Source organism: Embiotoca jacksoni, unplaced genomic scaffold (genome assembly GCF_022577435.1).
Source record: "Embiotoca jacksoni isolate LCO1_2020_lvr unplaced genomic scaffold, fEmbJac1.0.p SCAF_3, whole genome shotgun sequence".
Taxonomy (NCBI): domain Eukaryota; kingdom Metazoa; phylum Chordata; class Actinopteri; family Embiotocidae; genus Embiotoca; species Embiotoca jacksoni.
The window spans coordinates 25,191,544-25,218,360 of record NW_027185381.1 but is presented as its reverse complement, the minus strand read 5'-3'; the positions used below and the strand labels follow the sequence as shown (position 1 = coordinate 25,218,360).

The window sequence follows — 26,817 nt, the reverse complement described above, 5'->3', positions numbered from 1 at the left end:
GCTGAGCCAGCAATATGCAGGGTCAGTCAGACATCGGAGAGGAAGCTCACACACCGGCGAGCATACATTTATTCGCATCAATTCTCGCACAGTTACAAAAAGAAAGAAAGAAAAAACAAATAACCAGCCGTACATTGCCTCGGGCTACGTGTGGACAAAGGCTGTTGTTGTAAATGTTAACTTGAGGAATATAAAAAAAAATAAACTGTCAAGTACAGAAAGAGGAGACTCGGAGGAAATCTCTCGGGACGGTCGAGGTTCATTCGGAGCCTCTGGTCTTTAAACTCCCTCGCTGCCGAGGGTGTGTTTTGCTGAGACAGTGATTCATTAACATACATATGAGGGGGGAAGTGTGGTCACCAGAGAATTTAAGAAGATTTGAGTTTTAAACTCTATAAGGCTTTGGCAGGCTCGTGTGTGTGTTTCCACACTGGAAGTGTTCATGGAAATTAGATGGGGAGAGGGTGGGAGGTGGAGAGAGGGATGGGAGGAGGGGGGGGGGGGTTCCCTGTTTGTCCTTGATGCTGTATTTCCAGGTCAATTAGTTTTAAAAGTCCATCAGGTGGATTTAGAAATATGATAATACATGCAGCTAAAAAAAAAAAAAAAAACGGATGAGTTTACTTAGGGACGGTGCCAGGCAATTTAGACCAGCACCGCTATTGTAACTGCTGAAAGCCTTAGGCACCCTTTACAGGGGGGGGGGGGGGGGGTAATAAAGGACAGTTGGTATGTGCCGGAGAAGGCTGCAACTACTTTCAGCGTTTTAAACACACACACACACGTATGGACACACACGTAGGTACTTGAGAGAATTTAAATGGGATCTTCAAGGACTTTAATGCTCCTACAAAACTTTAAAAACATTAATATCTGACTGTACAGCGCCGCTACAACCGACACCTTGGGGCCCTCCTCAAAAAAATTAATCTTACAAATGGAAGATTTTACTTGTGGTGTTCATCGGGTTCATGGCTGATAAATGATTTAGCCAAAAAAAAAATGGAATTGGAGGACGTATGTACTTTTGAAGGGGTTATGTGAGGCTCTCTTGGCAAGTATTTTGCAAGAGCAAGAAAAAAATGTGTTTGAAATCTAACGAGCATGAAATGCATCTAGACCAAGTAGATAACCCACCATGATGTCACTCGCTGGTTTTGGGAATTGATGCTTTGAAGTCTCGAATCTGACATTTGAGCCAGAAGTGACCATATTTGGACGGGTTGAGGAAGAGCGAGCAGCGAATCTGACTGGATTTGATTGGGAACCTAAAGACGCTACACCCCGCCCACCTATCGCGGAAACCCGACTTGCACCACTTGGCCTGCCAATCAAAAAGACAAACATACCGCTTTTTTGAGGCCTAATATCTGATAAATGATGGAAATATTTTCAGATGGATCGCCAGAAAATTAATAAAAATGGAGCGGCTTCAACCAATGACTCCATAATGACTCGTGGAAAAAAAATGATTGACTTTTTATGAGAGAAGTTGAATGGGAGTCGATGGAGCAGGGAGTCTTTTTGGAGCCGACCCCCGGTGGACATTGGTGGTGTTGCACTTCATGACACTCCTACATGAGCTCTCACTTGGTCCGACCCAGAAGGTACATCCACTTTTATATACAGCCTATGATCTAGACCAAAATGCAATTTAAATTTCTTCTTGAATTATTTCTTCTTTATATTTTAATGTATTTTTTAAAGGCCTTACATTACTGGTTTACTTTTGTTTTTTTTTACAGAGTACATTTCTACCAGGATTGTAGTGCAGTTTATCTATCTAGTCAGGTGAGGTTTTTTTTCTTTCTTCTTTTTGCAATAAGCTGACCCGCCCCATTCATTAGCCAGGACAACAGCAGGAGCAAACACCAACACATACCACCATCTGCTGCCACTACAAGCACACATCACCTGTAGGCGATGCTGTCAGTGGCAAACAGTTGTCCTTTAATCAAAGTGAAGAACTGCCAATTAATGGCCTTGTGAGACCATAATTGCCAACAGCGAGGGGGGACAACAGCTGGTGCACCATTGAGACGAGGCCAAAACCCTGCTAGCAGCTCCTACAAGGCAGCAATGCTCATTACAGAAAGCAGCAAGACAGTGAACGAAGACACCGGCAGTTTTCTCATTCACATTTATGTGGGGAGGGGGCAAGGCTTGTCCGGAGGGTGGGCCAAACAAGTTGAGTGTATACTCATTGAAACGCGAAGCAAATTATACGATAATCCTCCTGTTAGATATCTTATTCTTTACAAACAAAGCGGTGTCGTTTAACCAACGGGAGACTGTGATGTGAGAAATCTTTTTTGATGACGCGGCAAAAATATTCAGTAACTTCGGTTTTATTCAGCTGTCGTATCTCTTTTCAGCGTCACACTTTTTCGGTCCCTGAGCGTTTCTCTCTCGGCCGGTTGTACACAAAGACCGACGTCATCCGTCCGACTCCCAAAGCAGCTCGTGTCGATTTTAACATCAGGTCGTAGCTCGCCGTCCACTTTCCCGGCGTGGGAATGAAATGTTGTTTGTGTTTCAACGACAATTTTGTTAATGAGTTATTGATTCCTGAATTTTGCCAACGTCTTCACAACTCTACTGAAGTTGTGTTTAATTAAAAAAAGAGAAACAAAATGTGAACGAAGGCAAAATACGATTTACTGTATATTCTAGCGTCCGTATAAATAATATAACACGCAGGCCGATTTAAATGATCCGATTGCATATTATAGTCCCATCTCTGCATCGATGCATTCAACATGAAACGCACGATGGATTAATGACCCGGCGACCCCCACAGTACCTCTGCCAGTTGCTTATTGCCACTTCCCAGCTGGTGCGTTTTCTCCAACAGGAGGTTCAGGCAGAAGAAAGCCAACTCGATTCAGCAAAAAAGGACCCGGGGTCAGCAATCTGTAAGCAGAAAGGAAATATACATCATTTTCGGGTTCTCCAGACTCTGTTCTCCCTCGGGATGATGTCCCTGCCGTTTGTCTGATAAATCCCCGGCTAACAAATAAGGAAATATTGCAGAAGACAGCTTTTGACACTAACACACAATAATTCACAGAGTATGAACAAAGCTTCCTCTGTTCTAACACACGGCGACTCACAAAGAAACCGAATCACGTTTCAATTTCTGCCGACGCGGCGTATTTGCGACGCGTTCTTCAGAGAACCAAACAACATTTCCTTTTGTTTACGCTTCTGTGGTTTGGTCGGCCGAATTTTTTTTGTTTTGTTTTCGCAAGTAGTCACTTTTGTCTCTCCATTCATCATGCGCTGATTCCCCCCCCCCCCCTCCTCATCCCCTGCAACCACAATGGATTGTTAAACCTTTAACTGAACTGCGACAAAACGTTTCCTTCGAATCCCAACAAACCAATTATGCAGCGAAATCTTTACATGCATTCTTGCAGGAAATGTAGAATATAAAATCATGACCGAGCAGAAAGAAATGCAACCTAGCATTCAATTTGGAAGTGAGATGTAGCACAGCAATTGTATAGCTAAGTGTGTGTGTGTGTGTGTGTGTGTGTGTGTGTGTGTGTGTGTGAGGAAGTTACAGCTCCGCTGATGAGATCAGCACCAGTTTTTCAGGACTTAGAATAAGGTGTCATGAACTTTTCAGTTTATATATTCGTGTCAGTTTTCCCCGGGATGAACTCCGCGGCGCTCGGTTTGTCTACGAAGCAGACGGCGGAAAAAAAAAAACCCAACCCTCTGGAGACACCGACCCGCCCGCCGAACCGCTTTATTTTACCTCTCGGTCACTTCAATCATTCATTATTTCGAATGGCAGACAGATCGGAAGTCCATTTCATATCCTGGACTACGGCCGAGGCCACAAAATACAATCTGAGAAAAGTCCTTATGGTCATGAGCTGCAGCGGCAGCAGGTGTGTGTTAATGTCAAAAGGATTTAAAAAAAATTTGGAGGTGGGGAGGGTCAGTCAAGACACAGAAAACAATGTTAGGAATAGAAAAAAAAAAAAAAAAAAGGGTTATAAAAGAACAGCCTGACAGACGACTGGAGTAGGAACTTTTTTGAAAAAGTTTAGTTGCCGCAGCTAAGTGCATTTACTCAAGTGCTGTCCTAAATGTTTCAGTACTTGGGCTGTACTGGAGTATATTCCAGTCTTATGAATACCAAAGGAGACTCGGAACTAATTCAAACCAGTATTTAAATTAATGAAAGACATCAAATTCTCCTTTTTTTAAAGAAAAAAATGGAAAAATGTCAAAAATATGAGCATGAATGTCCTGTTTCTATCCTGCCTTTCCCCATCAATCATCTCTCAACCCATTTATTTAATTGTGACTTCTTGAGTATTTCCTCCACTACTAGCTATGACAAATGGTTGGTATGGTTACCATCCAAAGTTTTACAGCATAAAAAATATAACATGTCATTAGTTCAAGCCACTTATACCAGAAACTTGACTGCACCCCAGGCATGTCAATCAAACCAGGCACATCCCCCCCCCCCAAAAAAAATAGCTCAGTTTTAGGCCTAATATCTAATTAATGACGGGAATTTAACTAATGGCATCATGATGAAAAATGTATTGACTTTGAATTTCTCAAGACAAGCTGATGCTTTCTTAAAAATAGTATATTGGAGCCAGAGGTTTTTTGAAGCCAGCCTCTAGTGGCCCTCAGTGGTATTGCACGTTAAGACATTTCTGCACAATGTACAGTTCAGGCTGTTGGGAATGTCATTAGTTTATCTCGTACGAAACCAAAGAACCAATTATCAAACTCCACGGTGCCGCTGGAGGAAAACGTCAGCGACAAAATCAAAGTCATTGGGATTAATCCCCTGAGATGGATTGTCATGACATTTTGTACGGATATTCTGAGCCTAATAGTTGTTGACATATATCAGTTCAAACAAAAATAGTGGTCAGACCATAGACTGTATGTAAAAGCGGACGTCGCTTCTGGGTCTGAAAAATGAGGCCGACGCGGAAGTGCCTTACGCTGCAATACCACCGAGTGCCACTAGACGTCGCCTCCAAAAAGCCTTGCGGCTCCATAGAAAATCCATCTGAAAATATTCCCGTCATTAGTACAAATTAAGCCTTAAAAAGACGTGTTTTAGGGGGCGTGTCTGTTTGATTGACAGGCCTGTGGTGCAGTCAGGTTACAGCTATCGGTGGGCGGGACGTGGTATCGCCGGGTTTCCAATCAAATTGAGTCAGATCACAGAAACGGAACAGAAAACAAAGAATTACATACAAACATCATATTTTAACAGAAGAAATGGATTAAAAAGGGACGGCAAACAGAACGTTAAGCCCGTACTGTTTTAAGATCTTTTTTTCTTCTCATTAGATCTGTGAGCCGGGTAATTATTTTTTCCCCAACCTCCTCTTCACATTTAGCTCCAATACAAAATGACTCAATTGTGTTGTACTTTGCTCCCGGCCGCCGTTAATTGGCGATCAGAAGGCTTTGGGAAACCCGAACTGAAACCTTTCGACTCTATAAACACGGGATGAACGCGGCCCTGGAGTCATTACACGCTGCTCTACCTGTGGTTGCTTTAATTCAGTGTCTCTGTCACTCCTCGAGCCTTCGTTTTTTTTTTTTCCTGTCTCGTACCGAGGGCAGCCACTAACACAGACTTTCCCCTGGTCTTCCTCCCCCTCCTCCTCCTCCTCCTCCTCCTCCGCCACCACCGCTGCCTCCTCCTATCTATAGCTTGTTAAATTTGATTGACAGCACCAGATATTTGTGGTGAAGTGTCAGGGCAGCGAGGGGTTTTGGAAATGGAACGGAGATGTCCATGCATGGGGACCGCGTGAAAGTAATATCCATAAGCGTGCTTTTTGTGCGCTCCTATATCTTTAACCAATTTGTCCAGAATGATTAATTTAGCTCCAGGAGGAGCGAGTACATTGCAAATTACACTTCGTGCATTAAAATAATTTCCTGTAAGTGCGTCTGATTGCCACTCTATAATAGAGCCTCAGTCTCCTGCAATTTGTCGGCGGACACACTGTTGCGTGGCCGTCGGGCGTCTCAGGGTAGCGATTTCCACCGGACCCCGAAACTGCTGCAATCCAGTGAGAGGAGACGGCCAATGGAAAAGAAGCTGCCCCCCCCCCCCCCCCCCAATCCGCCTCCCTCTAATGTGGGACTGTGTGTGTGTGTGTGTGTGTGTGTGTGTGTGTGTGTGCGTCTCTGCTTTTTTTTCTTTTCTTCCCCCGGTGGAACAGACCGGTATGTCACTGGCATACCATCATCTCCCACGATTCCACATGAATCTCATGAATTCAAACTTGCTTTTAAGACAGGCTGTTGTCTCCCAAATCATTTCCATTTTATTTCTCTTTCAGTCCTGTACATGGAACCAATCAGTCAGAGCCACGACTTTTACACAGCGGTGATCTACATGCCGATTTACTTATTGCGTATAGATAACGGATAATTTTCTGCATGTGGATGATGACATTTTTTTTGTTGGTACTGGGAGGATTTCTACTTGTCTGTTTGACATATTTGATATTTCTGTCGCCAATGCGCTGCAATTTGGACGACTGATTAGAGTAGTTGAAAGATGCTATTAAACTATTTATGATTTTGTAGGTAGCAGTAAATTAAAACAAAAGCTTAGAGTGACTATTTCTCAGATTATTATTTGGTATTCGTCCTTTTTTTTTTTTTTTTTTAGAAAATTTAGGGAGGCAGACAGGAGGCAGGTACGTCTTCAGTGCAGTGGATGTCAAGTCCAATAAGGATTTTCTACTCGTAGCTCTGTTTTGGTCTCCACCAACTCCTAAAAGGGAAATGTCTGGGTGTGTAAGCTCACCGTGTCCACCAGCTAGTTGGTAACTGTTTAAAAACCGTTTGGTGCTCTGTAGCGAGTGAAAATTGGAGATTTTTTTTTTTTTTTTTGCTGAATGTACGTAATTTCAGGAATTACTTAATGTGGTTGATTAGAGGGGCGAGATTGAACCAGAACGTTGAAACTGTTTAAAGAAAACTAAACAAAGAGCCGAAGAGCTACCGCCAAGTCGGGCGGGAATTGTAAGTTCGTTGCAAGCTGCGCCTTTCAAAATCACAAATTACAATTTGACCAATTGACGATATAAAAAAAACATGGATTTAGTGCTACCGTACTGGACCAAAACAGCAGAGCTGCTGACTGTAAAACCAAACAATTACCCAGGCGGCCGGCTTGAATCGTACCAACCGAAGCCAAATGTCGGCACGCTTGGCTGGGCATCATTTGCGGTGGCCTGAATTTGGCCAAGATACGGACCTGTTTTGGTTTCAGCACCGGGACCTGAGCCAGTGTGTACTCGGGCCAATTCTGGGGCATCATTCATAGAGCACCTGAGCTGAGTTATTTCTTCGGGTCTGCCGGATTTTTGGCCAACGATGGAGCCAAAAACCTTTTGGAAAAGTAGGTGGAAACAAATATCCTGAAATATCCCCTTAAATCTGAGGGCACCTGCAGAGTTGGTTGAAAAATATTCATTCATCGTTGATTTTGATTATAGAAAGTTTGTTAGTGCAGCTCTTTCCATGACCTGTTTAGTTGTTGTTTTTTTTAGTCGAGATCTATATCTTGTAACAAAACTGCTCTGAGTATACAGTAATGTAATTACACTGTATAACACACACACACACACACACACACACACACACACACACACACACACACACACATACGGTACACACACGTGCCACGCACACAATCTGCTGTAATTATGTTGCGTGATCAGGGCTGATTGCACCGGCTTGCTGTTCTCTTATCTGTGCAGAGATACAATCAGCGATCACTTGCCAGGTGTGTGTGTGTGTGTGTGTGTGTGTGTGTGTGTGTGTGTGGTCATCCAGTGTGTAGTTGGGCAATGGTGTATGCATGCCTGCGCCGTCCTCAATAGAGACATGATGACACCACTGATGGATGTCTCTGCAACAGAGCAGCGATAACAGAGTTTGCGGCTCGGCCTCGAGGCCAAAAGGTTACAAATTACATTTCGACTAACTTTATACAAGAGACGCTGATATACTCGCACCTTCCCGAGCTTTGAGGATTTTTTTTTTCAAATCAATTCAACTCAATTTGCTTCCCGTATTAGAGACATTGGATTTGATCAGGTGCTCTAATTTGATATATAGATCTCATTTGACACTGATGGCCATCTGGCTCTCAGACCCTCCACTTTGAAAGGGTTAACGCGGAAAAAGCCGATGTCTTACATTACAGCAAGGGAAGTCGTTATAAAACTCAAAGTCAAAAAAGTATCAGCTTCCTACACTGCTTCAAATGCTATCCAACTTCTGGTTCTACACAGCCGGGCCGATGAAAATCATGCAACTCCAAACGATGTGCTTTCTAGAGGCGGATTATTGGATTTTTTTTTTTAGAGGGCATTTTCTGATGTACGTAGAAGAAGTTTTCGGAGCGTTTAATGCTTCAGGTTATCTTTAAAGGAGATACATGGTTTTCACTGGTTCCAGACAATTGATGGGACTCATCAAGAGTTTGGCCAAAGACATGACCATGACACCAAACTTGGGAATTGACAGCTGAAAGGCGCTTGCACGTGTGCTACTCCTTGTCGTATGTACATTTGAGCAAAAGCTCCAGCACCTCTTTTTTTTTAAATGTGAACATTTAACCCTCCCGTCGTCCTCAGGTCAAAGTGACCCGCAGCTGTCTTCAACCAAGGTCTAAAATAAAATAGAACTTGGTTGAACACAGCTGCGGGTCACTTTGACTCGAGGACGACGGGAGGGTTAAATATGAACAACGTCCGTTTAGAAGTGCCGTTTTTTTGTTATCAGCTACATCTACGTTTGACAGGGTCAAAATGTCCGATTCTCTTCCTTTATTTCCTTTTCTTTCTCCAAAGTCGTTGTCAAGTAGGTCAGACTGACATCTTGGTTCTTAAAATGTACCACTACCCAGCTTTAAAAGTGCCCAAATTCCCAAAGTTTAGAGTCGTGAATACCACTAGAGGGCGCCGTTCATACGGACTCTTCTCGTGTACGCGGTAAACACGCAGCGTTCTAATATATTTATCTATATTTTGCCAGAAACTTTTCGGATTTGGTCTTTATCTTGTTTTTACAAATCCTTTTTTTTTGGACTCTTTATATCTGAAAGTTTTTATCTTTTAAAAAAAAGAAATAAAAAAGACAAAAATGTAATATAGTAGCCCGATGAGCACAACTGATGAAACAGTAAACGTGTCAACCAAACTGACAAAAACAAATCGAAGACATCCCCCCCACACACACACCAGAGCAGGAAAACAATTGAACAAGTGAATAAATACATAAAACATAAGTAAAGGATCGATTTTGAAAACAAATGATTACAAAAGATTTTGAGTTTCATAAGAACCCCTCTCGTGTTCACGGTAAATACGACCTCATTTGTACGGCGTTTTTTTGTTTTAACTCCCAGATGGAAAGCAAATAAGTAAACTTTCCAAAATGTGAAAGTAACAGAGCATTACTGTAATTTTCTAACTACTACACCACTCACAGGAGAGTTATTGGACACTGAACGTCACACATGACCGGACTCGTAGTTGTCCGATTGGCCTCAAAGCACTTAAACATCACGGAAAGCTTCCCTAATAGTCATCTTTCAAACATGATATTCACTAAATAAATGAATATGTAGAGGTAGCTGTAGACTTCAGCTGTATGCTTCATTTTAATATCTCTCCTTCAGCTTTTATGGACATACAAGGACAAAATCAGGAATATGTTCTTTCGACAATGAGCACTTAGCTTACTATATGTAATTCAATACATTCAGTTCATCTTCATTACCCGAGATGGAAAACAAGGATGAAGCAAATGCTTTTTATGAGCTGGGAAAAAAAAACGGCTTTGTAAAATGATTAGAAATTCTATTACACACTTGAGCACAGTGTCTCGGGGTTTTTTAGAAGCCTCAGAGTCCATTAGAGGAAATGACTTCCACACTCCGAGATCAGTGCAATTTTCATATTTAATACACCCTATTGGCCCGCGCTTCCTGCATCAGAACCTTATTACCCCTCATGAAAGTCTCATTTGAGCGGGCAGGTTTGACGAAAGACGAATGCATTGGTTTGTTACGGTGGCGGCAAGACTTTGAAATAGCTGAGAATTTTTGGCAGAAACAGAAACATTGCAGTGCGCGCTGCAAGTAACCGGGACGACGCGTTCAAGACGGCCCGAAAAACCTGAATGGTCGCCGTCTTGGCTACGTCGAGGAGAGGGGGCGGGGCCAACCGATGTAAACAATGTTCAAATGAAGTTGTCTGAGGAAGCTGCAGCTGTTCCTGAACGCCGCACAAACGTTGATTTTTCACTAACCGCCGCTGGACAGACGAATCGGTGTTATTTATCCAAGTGTGTTAAACAGAAAACACGTTGATTTCTGGGTAAAAATAATTAAAGCTGCAGATATTTTTTTTGCCGGGTGATGTGTTCACATGCCGAGGTCATTTCTGGAAAGTGCAAAACTTTCAAAATTTCCTGCACTGCACGAGTAAGAGTCCTAACATATAAGAGCACTATTTATTGCTGTACTGTGGGACGTATGTCATTTGGATCAAAGCATAAATGTTGAATAAAGTCTTCATTTGAATGTCCCAGAAAATCAGACGAGAAGATTTCACACCAATAAAAACTCCCTTCTTTAAAAAACAAAACAAAAAAACAACAACAACGAAAAAAGTTGTCCGTTTGAATGTTTCTGGCTTGCTCTAAAAAAAACAGGTCGTTTTCATTCGGGGAAAGGTCGGCGGGTTGCTCTCGACTTCCGCATCCCTCGGTCAAGGCTACACTCCAGACGTCAGCCGATCCGTCAGACAGTTTACAGACCGGAGTCCCTCCACAGATGGGATCCATCACACGGAGACGTCCGGTGGGGGGAGGAGGTGTGTGTGTGTGGGGGGGGGTGTGTGTGTTTAGTTTAACCATCTCCAGCTCTGGCAATTCCTCTCGGTGAGGTAATACTCCCCAGGTTTTAAACACACACACACACACACACACACACACACACACACACACACACACACACACACACAAATGAAGACACATGTTTGGCATGTGGACGCAAAAGCCACCGATAGGTTTTGGCACATTTTGTTTTAGTTTGGTGCGAGTTCTGATTTAATCCGGCTCAGTTGCGGCGAGCTTTAATCGATCGAAACACCCGCGCCCGCACGCTTACTTTTCTGACCCTAAAAAGTTCATCAGAGTTTCGCACGTTTCTTTCAGGGAAGAATTAGAAAGAGAATTGCAAAAAAGAAATGGATAAAAAAATATATATCATCTAACTTCAATTTATTGCTTCGGCTGAGTCCAAACTACACTTTTAATATTAGTCCTTAAACCCCCTGCGTTTCCATAATCCCTCATACTTTTCTCTACACTATAATAAAAAAAAAACTAAAAAAAAACTTGAAGAAGTGGAAGAAGAGTAAAAAAAAAAAAAGGGGGGCTGGTGGGAGGAGAGTGACAATTTTAATCAAGAAGCTTCAGAGAAGGTGCAAAAGACGCTTTGGCGACACCTGCTGGACGCACGCTGTTCCGCCTGGAAGTGCATTTCTACGTGGCTTGTAAAAATAAATTATTGCTTGTGTGTGTGTGTGTGTGTGTGTGTGTGTGTGTGTGTGTGTGGAGATGTGAGGAAAAATGAGTGGCTGCTGCGCGTGCACCAGATGTCCAAATAGAAAATTGCGCATTTTAATCAACGAGGAAATGATCAAATCCAATCACAGCAAGCTGTTAGAGAGCACAGGTTCACACGCTTTATACGGAATGAAATGAACTTCAGTTAATCAACATGTAATTAGTTTTTAAGGTTCTTTTGTCAGCCTTATCAAGCGGGGGGCGGGGAGGGGGGGGCAAGACTCCTATGACGTCGTTCGGCGTGTTGACATCCAGGATTTGTTCATTGATCATTTATCGATAAATTTGCGCGTGCAATTCCCCCCCCCCCCCCCCCGCTTTTTCCACTTTCAATATAACTTGAGACTTCTCACTTTTAAAGTTCGCGACGACTTCGTGACGTCTTTCGACTCCCGTGTCGTCCGGACTGTGGAAGGAATTTGGTCGCATTTGAACAGCAGGCAGAACATTTGCGGGAGACCCACGTACACGCGGACGGCGCGTTTACTGTACAAATGCGCGTGCGTGACTATGTGTGTGTGTGTGTGTGTGTGTGTGTGTGTGTGTGTGTGTGCTGTCTCTTATTAAAGTGCAGAGCTCCAGTATGGACTTTATTTGTTGTTTTCACCCCTTCGCCTCGAATCAAGGCGTCAAGGAGATAAATAAATGTGTTGCACGCGGGCTGGGTTGTTTTGGCGGCCCCCTGCTGCTCGCGAGCTCTCTATCAGCACCACCGACTGATCCAGGAACAGCAGCAGCAGCAGCAGCAGCAGCGGACCCCCCCCGCCCCCCCCCACCACCCCTCCCACCCCCACCACTACCCTCAGTGCCGCCTCACCGTGGTGCGCCCCACACGCGCTTTTTCTCACCACTTCAGGATGGACTCGTCTCCGTCTCCGTGTCCGTGTCCTCACCTTTCCCCACTGAGCCGCTGCTGTGCTTGTTAGCGGGAGTTCCTGAGGAGGAGGAGGGAACAGGAACTGATCCTCCGTCCGCTGGTTTCGCCTTTTTTTTTTTTCTTCTTTTTTTTTTCACCCCTCCACTGGTTTCTTTTTTTTTCTTTTTTTTTTTTTTTTCTTATTATTTGTCTTATTTCTTGGGGTGGGGGATTGAACTGCCCGCGTTCACTCATCTCCGGGCTGCGAGCTTCGACATGGGAATGTATTTGCATCTGCTGCTCTTGCAGTACTATTTGGTCTCGAGTTTCCTGTGCGACGCGGTCGCTTTCGTGGAGGAGCCGTCCGGCGGCAGGTCGGACGGGTACTGCGGGCGGATCCTCCGCGCGCAGACCCAGGGGACCCGGAAGGATGGGCACCACGAGTTCAGGCTCCGAGTGGAGGGGGACCCGGAGACCTATCAGCCCGGCAGCACCTACAGAGGTATAAACTTTGGGGTGTGTGTGTGTGTGTGTGTGTGTGCGTGTGTGTGTGTGTGTGTGTGCGTGTGTGTGTGTGTGTGTGTGTGTGTGTGGGGAGGGAGTTGGACCATTAAAGTTGGAAAACAGGGCGCGGGCACTTTGAAATTTCTGCTTCTTTTTGTCCTTAAGACAAACGAGTCCATCTAACCACCACGTTCTCACTGATGTTCTAAGTAACAGGCATCGAAAGTAATCTATTATTTCATATTAGAAATCGCAGCCTGCAGGATGCAGTTTCCAAAACCGAGCCCGCTTCCTCTGCTTCCTGCTGGTCCGATGAGGCTGCTTACTGTTTAAATGTTTGACCCATATTCACTTCCTCTGCTCTTCCTGCAAGCAAGTGGGACTTGTGCACGCGCACACACACACACACACACACACAAACACACACACACACACACACAAGTACACTCAGTGGTGCGCACACACAGACCTGGCTGCAATTAAGCTGACAACTACAAAATGTTTCGTCCTGACTGATTTGATTGCTTCACTCACATTTTTTGGTCGAGCATCGATGAGTTCAGATGCAGTTTCCGACTCAAAATACAAAGTTTGTTCGTAAAAATCCGAATGACGAGCATTCGAAAAACGAGGTTTTAAAAAGACCAAAAAAAAAAGAACGGGTCACCTTGCCTGCAAGTGTCCCAGCTGAGATCGTCCATCCAGACGGTGCAGTTATTTGGGCTGTGAAACCACAATCCGCGGCCAATCGAGGGACGACCACCTACGAAGGAGAAATCCCGAGACCTTCCCGGCGTTTAAGCGTTGAAATGAGGTGACTGGTTTAAAAAAGCGAAATGAAAAAAAAAAAACCTTTCAAAAATATTGACGTCTTCCTTCTGGAAGCAAAACTTGAGGACAAAAGGTACAGGGGGGGAGAACACAGTTTAAGGGTACGAGGGCGAGCTGAATTAAAAACGTCACCCACATCTCATTATTCGGCACGAAACCCCCCCCCCCCCCCGCATGAGATTTATAGTCTCTCTCTTTTTATATTTTTTTTTAATATTAGATGCTAAACTGCTATTTACAGCCCTCGCAAGGATGCTGCCTTCACATTTCACGTTTGTCCTCCACCCGTCTGGTTGGGAGGGGTGAGGGTGGGGGGTGAGGGTGGGGTAAAGGGGCGGGGGGGGCACACTCGCTTGCTCTTTTTTTGTTTTTTTTTGTCTTATTTTGATTTATTTTTTGAACACACAGTGGTCCTCCTGGCAACCAGCCCCGCTTACTTCAGAGGCTTCACTCTCATCGCTCTGAAGGAGGGCAGGGAGGGCACCGCGGACGACCACTACACCGGCCGGTTCCAGGTAAGGAACCAGCATCTTCAAAAAAGAAAAAAACAAAGGAGGGAACCTCCTGCATACCGAATTCAATCTCTGGGGAAAGCTCGTGCAAACAAACAACAACAAAAAAAAAACTCATTTTGCATGCTTTAATGCGCACGGCGCGGGAGGCGACTTAGCTGCACCGCACCCCTCCCCTCCTCCTCCCCCCTTCCCCCCCGCTGTCTTCTGATTTGGGAGGTGAAAGGAGGTGCTGCTGACAGATGCAACGCGGCGCTCCTCGGATGAGGCTAGAAAGCCGAGAGAGAAAGAGAGAGGAAACACAGAATCTCCTCCCCCCGGCCGGCTGGCAGATATTTCCTCCGGCTTCAAAAAACAAAACGAAAACGAAAAAGAAAAAAAGAGAGAGCGAACGGAAGAGGGGAGGGTACAGAGGAAGAGACATGCGAGGACAGAACGGACTCTTTGACAAGCGATCGTCCCTTCGCTCCGACATCCCGCGCCACTTTACTATTTAGTGTGCTAGAAAAAAAACAGGTTCAAGTACGCGTGTTCGAACGTAGCGCGAGCGGGACGGTCCCACCACGTCGCGGTGGTTTCTGTCGGCCCGGCGTCCCGCTCTCCAGCTGCTTTCTGATTCCCGCAATCCTTTGCGGAAGGTGCGGTGGCGTCGGCCGAGCCGCCGAGAGACGGTCCGGTGAAGCTCCGCCCGCGAAAAGGAAGAAGGAAAAGAAGAGGCGTTTCAAATCGCAAAGCGAATTTTTCCCGCAAGATGGCTGCCTGCAAATTATAGGCATTACAGGCACGTGTCTGGTATGATGAATAAAACCGAAGGTGTTCATCTCTGAGATGCCGCAGAAATATAAGAACGTAAGAAAACACGGGAGGGCATCCGGGGTCGTAGGCGATCTGTGTCGGTAACCTTGGCGACAGGACGGCGTGGGAACCGGGGCGGGGCGGGGAAACCCCGCGGGCGCGTTTTCGTGACAGCGCGTCGAAGCCGGTCTTACTCTGCTTGCCGAGGGGGGAAGTTCTCGGTTCTCAGAAGCGCTGATAACGATACCTTTGAGGTGAAACAAAATCGATGGTTTATTCCATGTGATAATATCTGCATAACCGCTACACTGCAAGAGTTATATGTACTCTTTAATTGGCTAAGCATTTAGCGTGGCCCCACAAGTCCCCCAGTGATTTTCCCATCTGGCTCACTTGATACTGAACGGCCCGGTTTTACAGTGTACTTTACACGGTTGAAGAAGAAGAAAGCAGAACGAGCAGCTTCTCGGGTAAAAGTTTTACAGTGCGTGCCGGCGTCGTTCTTTGTGGTCTTTACTTGTAAACGCTGTTAATTTGATTGCGGCTGCGTTTTTGGAAACGACGTGAGGTTTCCCCCCGCAGACAAATGAACGAGTCATCAGCGAGGAACGTAGGACAGCCACATACTTTGACGCTTCAGATTTTTGTAAGAGATACGCAGTGGGGGGGAGGGGGGGAGGTGGGGTGTCACGTGGGATCGGCAAAAAAAAAAATCCAAAAAGACAAGAAGCAGCAGCAATTTAAAAACATGGGACTCGGGAGAATAAACCCCAACAGTTGAAACTAATTGTGCAGTGGTTTTAAAGACTGAGTGGTTTTGGTGTGAGCTCCTCCGGCGGCATTTCAGTTTTGCTTTCGTGCTTCTGAAAAACTGGCTCGTTTTATTTGTTTTGTTGTTGTTGTTGTCTAAAGCTCACGCTAGGTCAAGGAAGTTTTAAGTCAGCGGGGCAGTCACGCGGCGCCGCTATAACTCACTTTTGTTTCCCAGAAAAACTCTCGGCTCACTTTGCCGTATTTGATTTCCGCTCCCGGCACAATAAACACCTCAACAGTCTTCAACCTCCGGAGTCCCGGCAGAGTCTGGAGCGAGGCGCCGAGACCCGGGGAGCAAGGCAGCGAGCGGGAACTGGAACAGTGTGGGCTGAGCCCGAACAGAATTAAAGCCGACAGTCTGGCTTCGCAATCTGCTTGATACATATTGGTAAATCCATCAGTCTCTTTTTTTGTGTGTTTTTTTTGTTCTTTAATTGACAGCTGCAATTTTACACTTTTTACCCACGTGTTGGGGGGGAAAAAAATGATTTGGGCCTCTGGAGAGAAGTTCCTGTCAAAACACTGTCAAGTGTTTCAAGAATATATTTGATTCTGAAAAGTTTTTGAACAGTTGCGTTTCATAACATCAAACTACGTCACCTCAATGAAAAGTTTTCTTTTTGAATTCATTTACCGACTCATATCAGCCTTCGGAGCTGCTGCGTTTATTAAATACGTTGTCCTGTTTTGTTGATCCAGTTAGATTAGCGGGTCGATAAGAGAAGATGCAGCACCGACGGCGAGACCGTCTTTTTCTTTTTACTTTTATCTAAATGACCTCAATCCATCAACCTCAGCTTCTCTTTATCGGAGCGGTTTTTACATAATAATACTTTTTGTAAAGATGGAAGTTTATAAGAAATATTCATACCCCCCACCCCCCACCCCTCCCCCCGCCCCCTGCCACCCTCTGAAAGTTTATTTCTCCACGAGGTCATTATGGGGTGCTTGCCGGGGTTCTGCCGGGTCACGGTCGTTGTTGTACCGCTGGAAGAGAAAGCCCAACGAACGCGGCTGTGCGGACGTCTTTTCTGTCGGCGCTCTCCGGTACGTCGGTTTGTTTCTGGCAGCCGTCCTGGACGTGCGGCCGTCGCCGCTTCGCGAGAAAAACAACCGCATTGTGCATTTGCTGCCGCTACCGGACTCGCTGTCCTTAAACGCGCCGGACCTTTTTAAGAGCGTGGGTACGCGAAGAGACTCGATACCCCCCCCGCCCCTTTTTTTTAAAATTTTTTTTGAATTTATTTTGGGTTGCCCGGCCTTTGTCCTGCTCCTGAAACGTGTGTCTTTGTGCTCTACGTGTACGCGCCCGGACGGCGGTCGTTACTTGCGTGTGTGTGCTTTTCCCAGCGACCCTCCTTGCGTTTAGCGCGGTACGCGGGTCGCATTTATCTAGGCCAGCGACGTGTTGTTGCTCAGGGAGACGAAACGGCGCTTGTTTGGATAAGGGAAGAGATGAGCAGACATGAGATATTATCTTCTTTCTTTCTTTTTGTGCCTCTGCACAGATTATCTAAGGGTTCTGAGTTTAGCCGGGGATAAACAAACTCCATCAGGTTTTGAAGTGATGCAGCTAAGTCAGGCATCAGATAGAAGCAATTACATAAGCCAAGTTGAGCTGCAAAAGAAAAGGGGTGTGTAGGATGTGTGCAAAGGAGAGGTTGAAGGGGGGGGGGGGGGTTGGGACGAATGCTGACCTCATCGCTTTGAAAAGTAATCCTAAGGTAATTATCATCCTCCCCGTACCCCCCTTCCCCCCTATCCCCCCCTCCCCCCGGTTCTCTGACGAACCGAAGTTTGCGAAGACGACGGCGGCGGCGGCGCGCTTGTTTACTTCAAGGCGCTTCCTGTGATGCCAGAGAATAGTTTACACAACTTTTATTTATTATGCGTGACAAGCCGGTTGCTTCAGATGCTCGAGGTTTGCATAAATAATGTTGTACGCCGCACTGATTATGATTTATTAAATACATTATGCATGGAGACTGCGAGCGTGAGGCCACTGTTTCCTTCTCGTTTGCGCTCTACGGGTGTTTGGGTATTCAGTCGGGGCTCTTCAAGTGTCTGAGAGAATGAGTTCTCACAAGGGGGTGACGAGTCATTTTCGGGGGGCCGTCGTGAATCGATGTTAAGAAATGTGTGAAAAATGGATTTTTACAGACATACACATTTTTTTTTTTCCCTCCAAATAAAACGGTCGTTATGTGAATCGGTCTTAGTTAACGTATTGTTTATTTTCTCCATTTGCTAATCGTAATACTTGCGTGTCTGGTAACTTCTTTTGCTACGAAGAAAAGTGATTTTAAAATGTCCGGCAGCATTTGTGCTTTTTAAACATTACTGGTTAGTTTGCTACAAGCACAACTGGACCAGCGGATTTACTAGTCAATGTACGTTTCAGACCTTCACTTATGGTCATAAGTTTTGGGTTGTGACCCACAAAAGAAATGAGTTTAGTCTGCAGGGTGGCCGAGCCCAGCTTTTAGGGATAGCGTGAGGAGGTCCGGGCTTCGTAGGGGGCTGGGAGTAGCGCTGCTGCTCCGTGTCGAGGTGGTTTGATCGAGATGGCTCCTGGGAACCTTTTATTGTAGGTTTGCCAGGTACGTCCGACTAATAGGACACCCTAGCCCCGAGCCAGAACATGATGGAGGGATTGTATATCTCATTTGGCCTGGGAGTGCCTTGGGATTACCCAGGAGAAGCTGGGAAACATTGTTGGGGAGAGAGAGAGAGACATCTGTAGGCTGCTCCACCGGATAAGTGATTGAAAAAGGGATAGATGGATAGTTTACTGGATCTCCCCAGAGATGAACCCCCTCCTCTGTCGGACGCCCCGACCGACCAGTAGGTCCGCTACTGCAGCAACAAGAACCCGATCTTTCACTGATTTCCCACCAACAAATAGTGTGTTCGATGGGTTAGAAAATGGAGACCTTGGTTTTCCAGCGGCTGGATTCTGCCTCTTACGTACCGCCGGTCACCCTGTTTGATTGACAGTTGGACACAAAAAGAAAACACCACAATGAAGAGCATTTAGCTCCAAAATTGGAAACTAAATTAGGATTTGATGATTTGCTTTCTCGCCAAATGATGTTGTGTCAAAATTTGGGTTTAATCTGCATTTCCAGAATAATAGGTCAAGAAAATTCACTTTCAAAATAAAGCTAATTAGCACCGTTTGGTTTCCTGGAAAATGTCACCACTTAGTTTTTGCTGTTTAGAAGACAAAAATGCGACGGAGGTTAATCTCCGAAGCCCCGGGGCTCAGCCTGGATAGTTTATTCACGTCGTTTCTCATTGGAAATAGACTAAACAAACTGGAGCGGGCCAAAGCAGGCTGGAAAAGACACACACATGCAAACACAAGCACACACACACACACACACACACACACACACACAATGTCCACCCAGTTAATATGCATATGTACACACAGCGTCCATCTTTTGTGTGTTCAGAAGAACACTGGCCCCCGCAATCCGGTTTTAGTCGAGTTAAACTGCCGCCATGAACCGATGATACCCTCCGAGTGAGACTCTCTGTTACTATGAATAACCCTACCTCAAACATTCATACAATCATTTCCCTTCGAGCTGCTCCCCTTTTCGTACTGATTATGCACACATCTGAGATTCCTCCCAACGCAGGGGAGCCAGCAGATTTTGTTTGTCTAAAAAAAACAAGGTCAACCACCCGGTGACTGACAGGGGTAACTAATTTGCTGATTTAAAAAAAACAAAAAACAAATCCTCAGTTCTGTTTTGTACTTGGTTTTCGGGGAGAAAATTTGAAGTAGAGAAACGATCGAATAGATTCTTTAATTTAGATTTCTTTTTTTTTTTTTTTTTTTTTCTTTTCTTTTTTTTTTTTACCAAATTTAAGATTTTATAGAATTTGTACACAGCGAGTAAAAGGACTAAAGACCAGGACACAGAAGAACTTAGGAACTACATCATTCAGGTTGAAAAACAGGTTTAAATAAGAAAAAAAAACAAAAAACAGTCCTCAGTGCTTCCTAATGGGTAGTCTGTGTCACGGAGCAATACAAATGCAATTTTGTAAAGTGAAAGACTTTCTAAGAGTCTCTTAGTCTCCCTGTGAATATGCTGTTCAGTCAAGGTGACAGACTTGTCTGATGTCACCGACGCTTTTCACATCGCAACCTCGATAGTGTCAAGAGCTTTTCGCGCGAGAAAACAAAGACAAGAAAAGGGACACTCGGGAGTTTTCGGAGGGCAGGAAAGAACTGATTTGAGTTTTCTTTTAAGTGTCTAGGCTGCATGAACGCAGCAAACAAGATGCAAACATTTAAAAAAAAAGAAAAGAAAAGAATTTGGGGTCTGACAGCCGTGACGGAAATACAGCTTTTAAATTTCTCTGAATTTACTCCCACACAAACCATTTGAGGATGAAAAATGTGGATATGTGTAAAATAAAAATACATTATTATTTTTTTTTAAAAGAGCTTTGGGGGCCATTTTTATATTTAACGGGCCCAATGAACAGTGCACTCCCTCTTTTTCAATGTTTTTTTTTTTGGTGTGTAATTGAACGCCAAAAGCAACAGAATTGGCCCCATTTGCCGGGAAGTAAAACTACACAAACAACGCAGCCGTTTTTCCTTTTTTTCTTTTACAGAGTAGGTGTTTTTTTTTTTTTTTGGGGGGGGGGGGGGGTATGTCACACTGCTGCCTTGGTTGGGTGGCTCAGACACTCAAAATGTAATATGATGCAATATTGGCGATAGCCCCGAGATCTCAGCGGTGTTCGGCAGTAATAGTACGGCTTTGATTGATGGAGAGCTCAAGGCAAAATGTCGGGCGCCTCCGAGGTCTTCACCGAGACAAGAGAACTTTGTTACTTTCTGAAATGAAGCTCATCTTCGAGTGTTGACGTGACATTTCAATCTATCTCTCCGTCTGCCCGTGTATTTTTTTTTTTGTCCCCCCCCCCCCCCCCCCCAACTCCAAAAAAGTTTCATCTTTGCACTCGAGTCCCAACGGTTTTAACTGTATTCACTCCTTTGTATCTGCTTTGCATTTAATTACAAACCCGCGATGTGCGCGCCCACACCGACCCAACAAACACACACACACACACACACACACACACACACACACACACACACACACACACACACACACACGCTAATATCACTCTTATTGTCAGATTTCTCCAGGGATCACGGCTATCTGTGCGAGCCTGGGTTTGCCTCGTCTGTCTGCCGCTCTCTTGTCTCTTTGTGTGTGTGTGTGTGTGTGTGTGTGTGTGTGTGTGTGTGTGTGTGTGTGTGTGTGTGTGCGTGTTTGTGTGTGTTTGAACAGACCTCTGCGTTTGCTTGTGCAGGCACTCCGAAGCATCTGTGTTTACTGTCTCAACAGAGAGCAAGAGATTGAAAGAGCGAGATTGACAAACCGCGGTCACTCACCGACATGTCGGGCTTTGCAGTGAAAACAAACGCTCTTTTTTTTTTTCCGCCAGTCTTCCCACACTCCCTCTCGTCTACGGTTAGAGCCACGTTTTCAAATAGTAGTTTATATTTTTCAAGACGAGACAAAAAAAAAAAAGGCATATTCTTCTCTGGTAACGCGCTCCACCGCCAGAAGGTGGCGGTGACGCGCCCGAAAGCTAAACCGCGCAAAAAAAACCAAAAACGTCAAAACGTTCCGCGTGAAGCCCCTCGAAATAAAATAAACCAGGTTAAGTGCAGCTTCTGCACGGGTAAAGCCAGCACGTAAAACAAGTCTACCGCAACTGTGCCCGGTGATTTGAGAGGAAGGCGTTAAGCAGACAGTCCGGTCCACGGATCATCGATCGATAGTTAGCCCCGTCGACGCAGGGGGCGAGTTTGAAGAGAGACAATTTGAAAATTCGCCCTTCATCTCGGAGATGAAGCTAAAGCCCTGCTCCTCCTCAGGTTTGTCCAAAGCGAGGGGTTTTTGATATGGACTTGTTGAACCCGAGTTTACAGTGCGAACGGGTGCCTCTCTCTCTTTCTCTACTCTCTGTGTTTCCGACGGGAATACTCTTCGATATTCCCGGCGAATACTGAACAGCCTTTTCGCTTGAAATGCCCGTCCACACTCTTTTCCTCTCGCCGAAATCTCTTTGTCTTTTTCTTTCCTTCTGACACATTCTCCGTTAGCCAGCGACTGAATAAATACGGCCTGAAACTCCCAATATTGAAAAGTAGTCGGACTATTTTTATTGTTCAGATGACATAACGACCTGGATTCGAGTCGCACAAAAAAAAAAAAAACATAAAAAGAAATCCCCAAAAGACCAGGCAGCACAATTTGACTTGAACACCAGCGGACTCCTGATTTCAGCCCGATGACTTTAAAGACTCGATCTCCGACCTAAGCCCAAAGTGGAGAAGCCTTTTCGGGGACCGGCAGTAGATTCAAAGAAAGAGCAGCTCTCGGATGGTTGGTCACCGCCTTTAAACAATGTAAGATTTGTCTGAGGAGAAAAAAAAAAAAAGGAGAAAATGTGGAGTCCACAGCTATGAATCTTAAAGTCTGGGATTTAGTGTGTACTTGTCTTGTCTTAGGCCTTTGGCTGTCTGAACAGGGCCTTTGATTGTCTGACTTTGAAATCTGACAGCGTTGACTTTGGACTTAGCTCTGTCCACCAGGAATACGGTTATAATTCGATAAGTACGACATGCGTCTTGACTTTAGGACTTAACTGTCTTCATGTTAAATTTGTTGAATTGTTGGGTTTCTCTCCGTAATGTTGTAAAGTTCTGCCGTAAAGGACTTCGATGTGTTAAGTGCCGTGAAATAACCCGCGTTGTGATTTGGCGCCATATAACGGAAATTGAATTGGAAAAATCTAATTCAGCCGTTGGGAATTGAGACTCTAATTGTGAATTTACTTGTCCTCACTTGACTGTCATGAGATTAAACATACTTGTCTTGACCCGGGACTTCACTTATCTGGCATATATTCGACTATTGTCTATCTGGACTTCAAAAGTCTAAACCCGAAACTTGACTCGACTCGGATGATTTGGGATTTTGTTGTGTGTTTAGTTCGGCTTGCCTCACTTTGTCTCACTTGAATGAGAAACATGATTTGGGATTTGATGGACCTGTCTTGTGGCTTGATTTGGGACTTTGGGGTTTTGCCATCTGGACTGGTATTTTGAGCTGGAACTTAACCTGCCTTGACTGGCTTACTTTGAAAAACATGGCTCTTTTGAATTTTTCCCTTCGACGTGTCTAGACATTGACTGTTTTAACTCGGATGATAACTTGGGGCCGGGCTGTAATGACTGTCGTTCTTGATTCAAGGCTCGACTTTCTTAATTGTGCTATTATTGTAAACAGACTGCAGAGAACACAAAGATGAACGCTTGTCCTATTCGTATGCTGTCACCGTTGTGCCTTTTTCCTCTCAATGTTAAGTGCGTGCATGAACGTCTGAGCCGAGAGCATCATTACAGAAAATAAGCGGAATTTTTCTCGCGTCTAGACAGCAGCTTTCTTTTTAAGTATTATCCTGGTGCAGGTTGTTTCAATTTCTCAGGTTAGTCCTATCAATCTCCACCTTCTGCTTTGTCACAAACGTCTGTGTCTCCTTTCCTGAAGCTAATTTCTGGGTTTTTCTTCATGTTTCCCTCTTTTAGCACTTTTATATCCTGTTTATATCTCTCCTCTTGTGCCTTTTAAGCCAGCTGTTTAGGTCTGATGTCGGTGAAACCAAAGTAAAACTAAATGTGAATACGGAAGCATGAAAACGTCAATACAGAAATACAGAAGGTGTTTCTTTCGTGAGAAACGGAGAGAAGACGAACGAAAGAACAAAAGAAAGAAGGGACAGAAGAAAAGGGTGAAAGAGAGAAAGGACGAAAGAAAGAAAGATGAACGAAAGAACGAAAGACATAGAGGACGCAAGACAGCCAAAGAAAGAAAGGACAGGAGACAGGGTAAAAGAAAGAAAGGTGGAAAGATGTGACAAAAGAAAGGACGCAAGTAAGAGCAAAAGAAAGACAGAACAGAAGACGGGCTGAAAAACAGGACAAAAGCAATAAAAGAAAGAAAGAAAAAAGGAACGCAGGAAAGAAAGAAACCGTCTGACTTTAGTGTCCTTATTGTCCGATCGAGGCTTTGGGACCGGGTGTTGGGTCGTTGTTGCCGTTGAGGCGAGGCAGCTGGGGAACGAGGTCAGAGGTCATGTGTACATGTGTGCTTCCGTGCCTGTGTGTGTGTGTTTATTCTTTAAAACCTCTCGACGAGGTCCGAGCTGGACTCGTCTTGAATACACAAAGTCTGTTATTATCCAAAGGGCCTCACTTAGGGGACTCAGAGTTGTCCGCTTTCCCACAACTCGAGCTTTTGACTCAAGCTGCTGTCACTTCTGCGATTCGACGAAGGAAAAAAAAAAAAAAGGGGAACAACCGTTTGGTTCTCGGCGTCCTAATTAATGGGTTCATTTTTGAAAGTGTTGGGAGGAGCCTTTTCAACCAATCAGCATTGACCACCGTATTACTGTATTGTTGTGCGCGGAAACTCTACCACGGTTGGAAGCACTTCAACATCAGCGCGCTACTGGTCGCCGATTGGTCCGGCGTTCAGAGTGGCTGAGCGAACCTTCAGACTATAATCGCGTGCATAAGTTCTCTTCGAGTAAAATCGCAAAACCTAATGTACCGCACAAACAAATGAACAGCAGCTCGGAGTTCCTGTTGTCCTGGTTTAAAAAAAAAAAAAAAAAAAAAAGCCATGTAGCTTCTAGCTCAGGACCAAAAACCTGCATAGTTTGCAGTTCATTGCCTCGGATGATTTGGGTTTCCTCGTTTCCAGGAACTCAAAAAGACACCCCGAGTTTAACTTCAAAAACTTCCAAAAATGGCGATTCATTTTCAGCTAACGCCGACACCTCCTTTCTTTTGTTTTGTTTTTTTTCTAGATCATCGATGACGAGGACACACAGTTCATGACCAACTGTCCGCCCGCGGTGACGGAGAGCACGCCGCGCAGACGCACCAGGATACAGGTCTTGTGGACGGCGCCACCCAGTGGGACCGGCTGCGTTATACTCAAGTAAGTTTCACTTTAGGTCCAATTGTGCTTTAACCATTATAAAACTATGGCGGCATTTAATATGGTACCCACAGACTTAAAAGTTTAATTTCGGCTAGCTATGGTTTTAAAGATTGTCTTTGCGTCTTTTTTTTTTAACTGCAAAAAAAACCAGAGTTTAAATCCGTCCCTTCTCACTGATAATGGTGTGTTCATACTACTTGGCCATCGTTTTGTTCACAGTGCTTTGACTAAAAACATAAAGGTCAAAATGACTTTAGTCCAGCAAGCTTTCAGCAAATTGATTTTCATGCTTTGACAAAATGGATGGAAGTTGCCAAACATAAAGAAAATCAATGTAAAAAAACAAACAAACATATGGTGTTTCTTTGGATAATGGAGAGTAGTCGTGGAAAAGTGGTTCATACAAAAAAAAAAAATCGAAGATTTGATGAATATACTGTCGCACCCCGGCATTGGTCATTGTTTTGTTTTAGTGTTTTTTTTAGTTTTTTTTTTTACAGATAGTCATTGTTGGTTATAGGAAGCACATTAGGTAAAATAATACCAGCTGTTTCTCGAGAAGGCACGGCACTCTGTGGTTTGTGTAAAGGAACCGGCTCCTCAACAGAGACAGATGATGATTACTGGGGTGCAATTTGTGGTTTGAAGCAGGTGTGACTCTAAACCTCTTGTGTTATTTCAAGACTGGTGTGTGTGTCTGTGTGTGTGTCTGTGTGTGTGTGTGTGTGTGTGTCTGTGTCTGTGTGTGTGTGTGTGTGTGTGTGTCTGTGTGACCTTAGTTTTATGTGGCTGGGTGAAACTCTGGAGAGAAATACTCTGAAACGTGAATTGCTGAAGTACATCTACCCGGCCTGGTATTGTATTGTTTCATCTGGGCACACATTAGAGGAACATTTACTGCTCAGTGTTGTGTCTCTATTAGTCATTTTAAAGGCTCCATAAAATGGCTGTAAGACTGCTTGTTTTATTCAGTAATTGGAGTGTTTCCTCAAATAAAATTAAAGAAGGAAAAAAAAAAAAAGCAGGCGGGGGCGCGCTACCAGCGGTGAGAAAGTGCGTATGATATGAATATTAATGATAAGATGGATGTGATTTACGTATTTCAAGGTAAAACCTGACGGCTAAATTGGCCAGGATAACATTAATGCGACCGCAGATATATTGGTGTTGGCATGCGCTGCATGTTGGCTAATAATAGATAAGTGACCGTTTATTTTAAGTGTAGCAGTAAAATGACTTCTTCAATGCAGATCATGAGCATTAATGATACATTTAAAGGGTTCTTATCAATCCTTCACATTTACATAAAAGTATCTGATATTTGAAAATATCTACAGCGTTGTTTTGCCCCCCGCCCGCACTGAAAGAAAAAAAAAAAAAAAAAAAAAAAAAATCATAGAACTGGAGTTACAACCAGTAACTACTATTCATTTACGCAGTTCCTGGAAACAGGTGAACGTTACTCAAGTTGATGACAACTACACTCGTTACATGACTATGCCAATAACACTGAACGTGTCATACTGTAAAATGGAACTAATTAAGTACGAGTGCCTAAATTACTTGAAAGTTGAAGTTAAACCGTGAGTGAACCTTTCCCGAGCACAGGAGCTAATCCACTTATTCTACTCCCATTTTTTTTTTTTTCAAAAAGAAGAGGCAGAGGGTTATGGACTGGCCCAGTCAAACCCTGGATCTGAATCCGATTGAAATGTTGTGGAGGTATTTGAAATGTGGGAGTACATGTGAGAAAAATCCCTCGAACATCTCGAGGGAGTTTTGCATGGAAGACTGG

At 44.4% G+C, this 26,817-nt stretch overlaps 1 protein-coding gene and 1 long non-coding RNA gene across 2 annotated transcripts in view; one reads left to right on the top strand and one right to left on the bottom strand.

Annotated features, from left to right (window-relative positions):
* LOC138206237 (uncharacterized) overlaps positions 1-12,671 on the bottom strand; it is a 62,598-nt gene extending 49,927 nt beyond the window's left edge. Inside the window, exons 1-2 of the long non-coding RNA XR_011178923.1 lie at positions 12,507-12,671; positions 2,804-2,913 (exon numbers count right to left, since the gene is read on the bottom strand). This is a non-coding gene — a long non-coding RNA (uncharacterized lncRNA). The remainder of the gene's footprint in view (positions 1-2,803; positions 2,914-12,506) is intronic.
* The window catches only part of LOC138206236 (spondin-1-like), a 72,395-nt gene continuing 58,199 nt past the window's right edge, over positions 12,622-26,817 (top strand). The window contains exons 1-3 of the mRNA XM_069162809.1: positions 12,622-13,016; positions 14,258-14,364; positions 24,886-25,019. Coding sequence (XP_069018910.1) covers positions 12,791-13,016; positions 14,258-14,364; positions 24,886-25,019 — 467 coding nt within the window. The 5' untranslated portion in view covers positions 12,622-12,790. The remainder of the gene's footprint in view (positions 13,017-14,257; positions 14,365-24,885; positions 25,020-26,817) is intronic.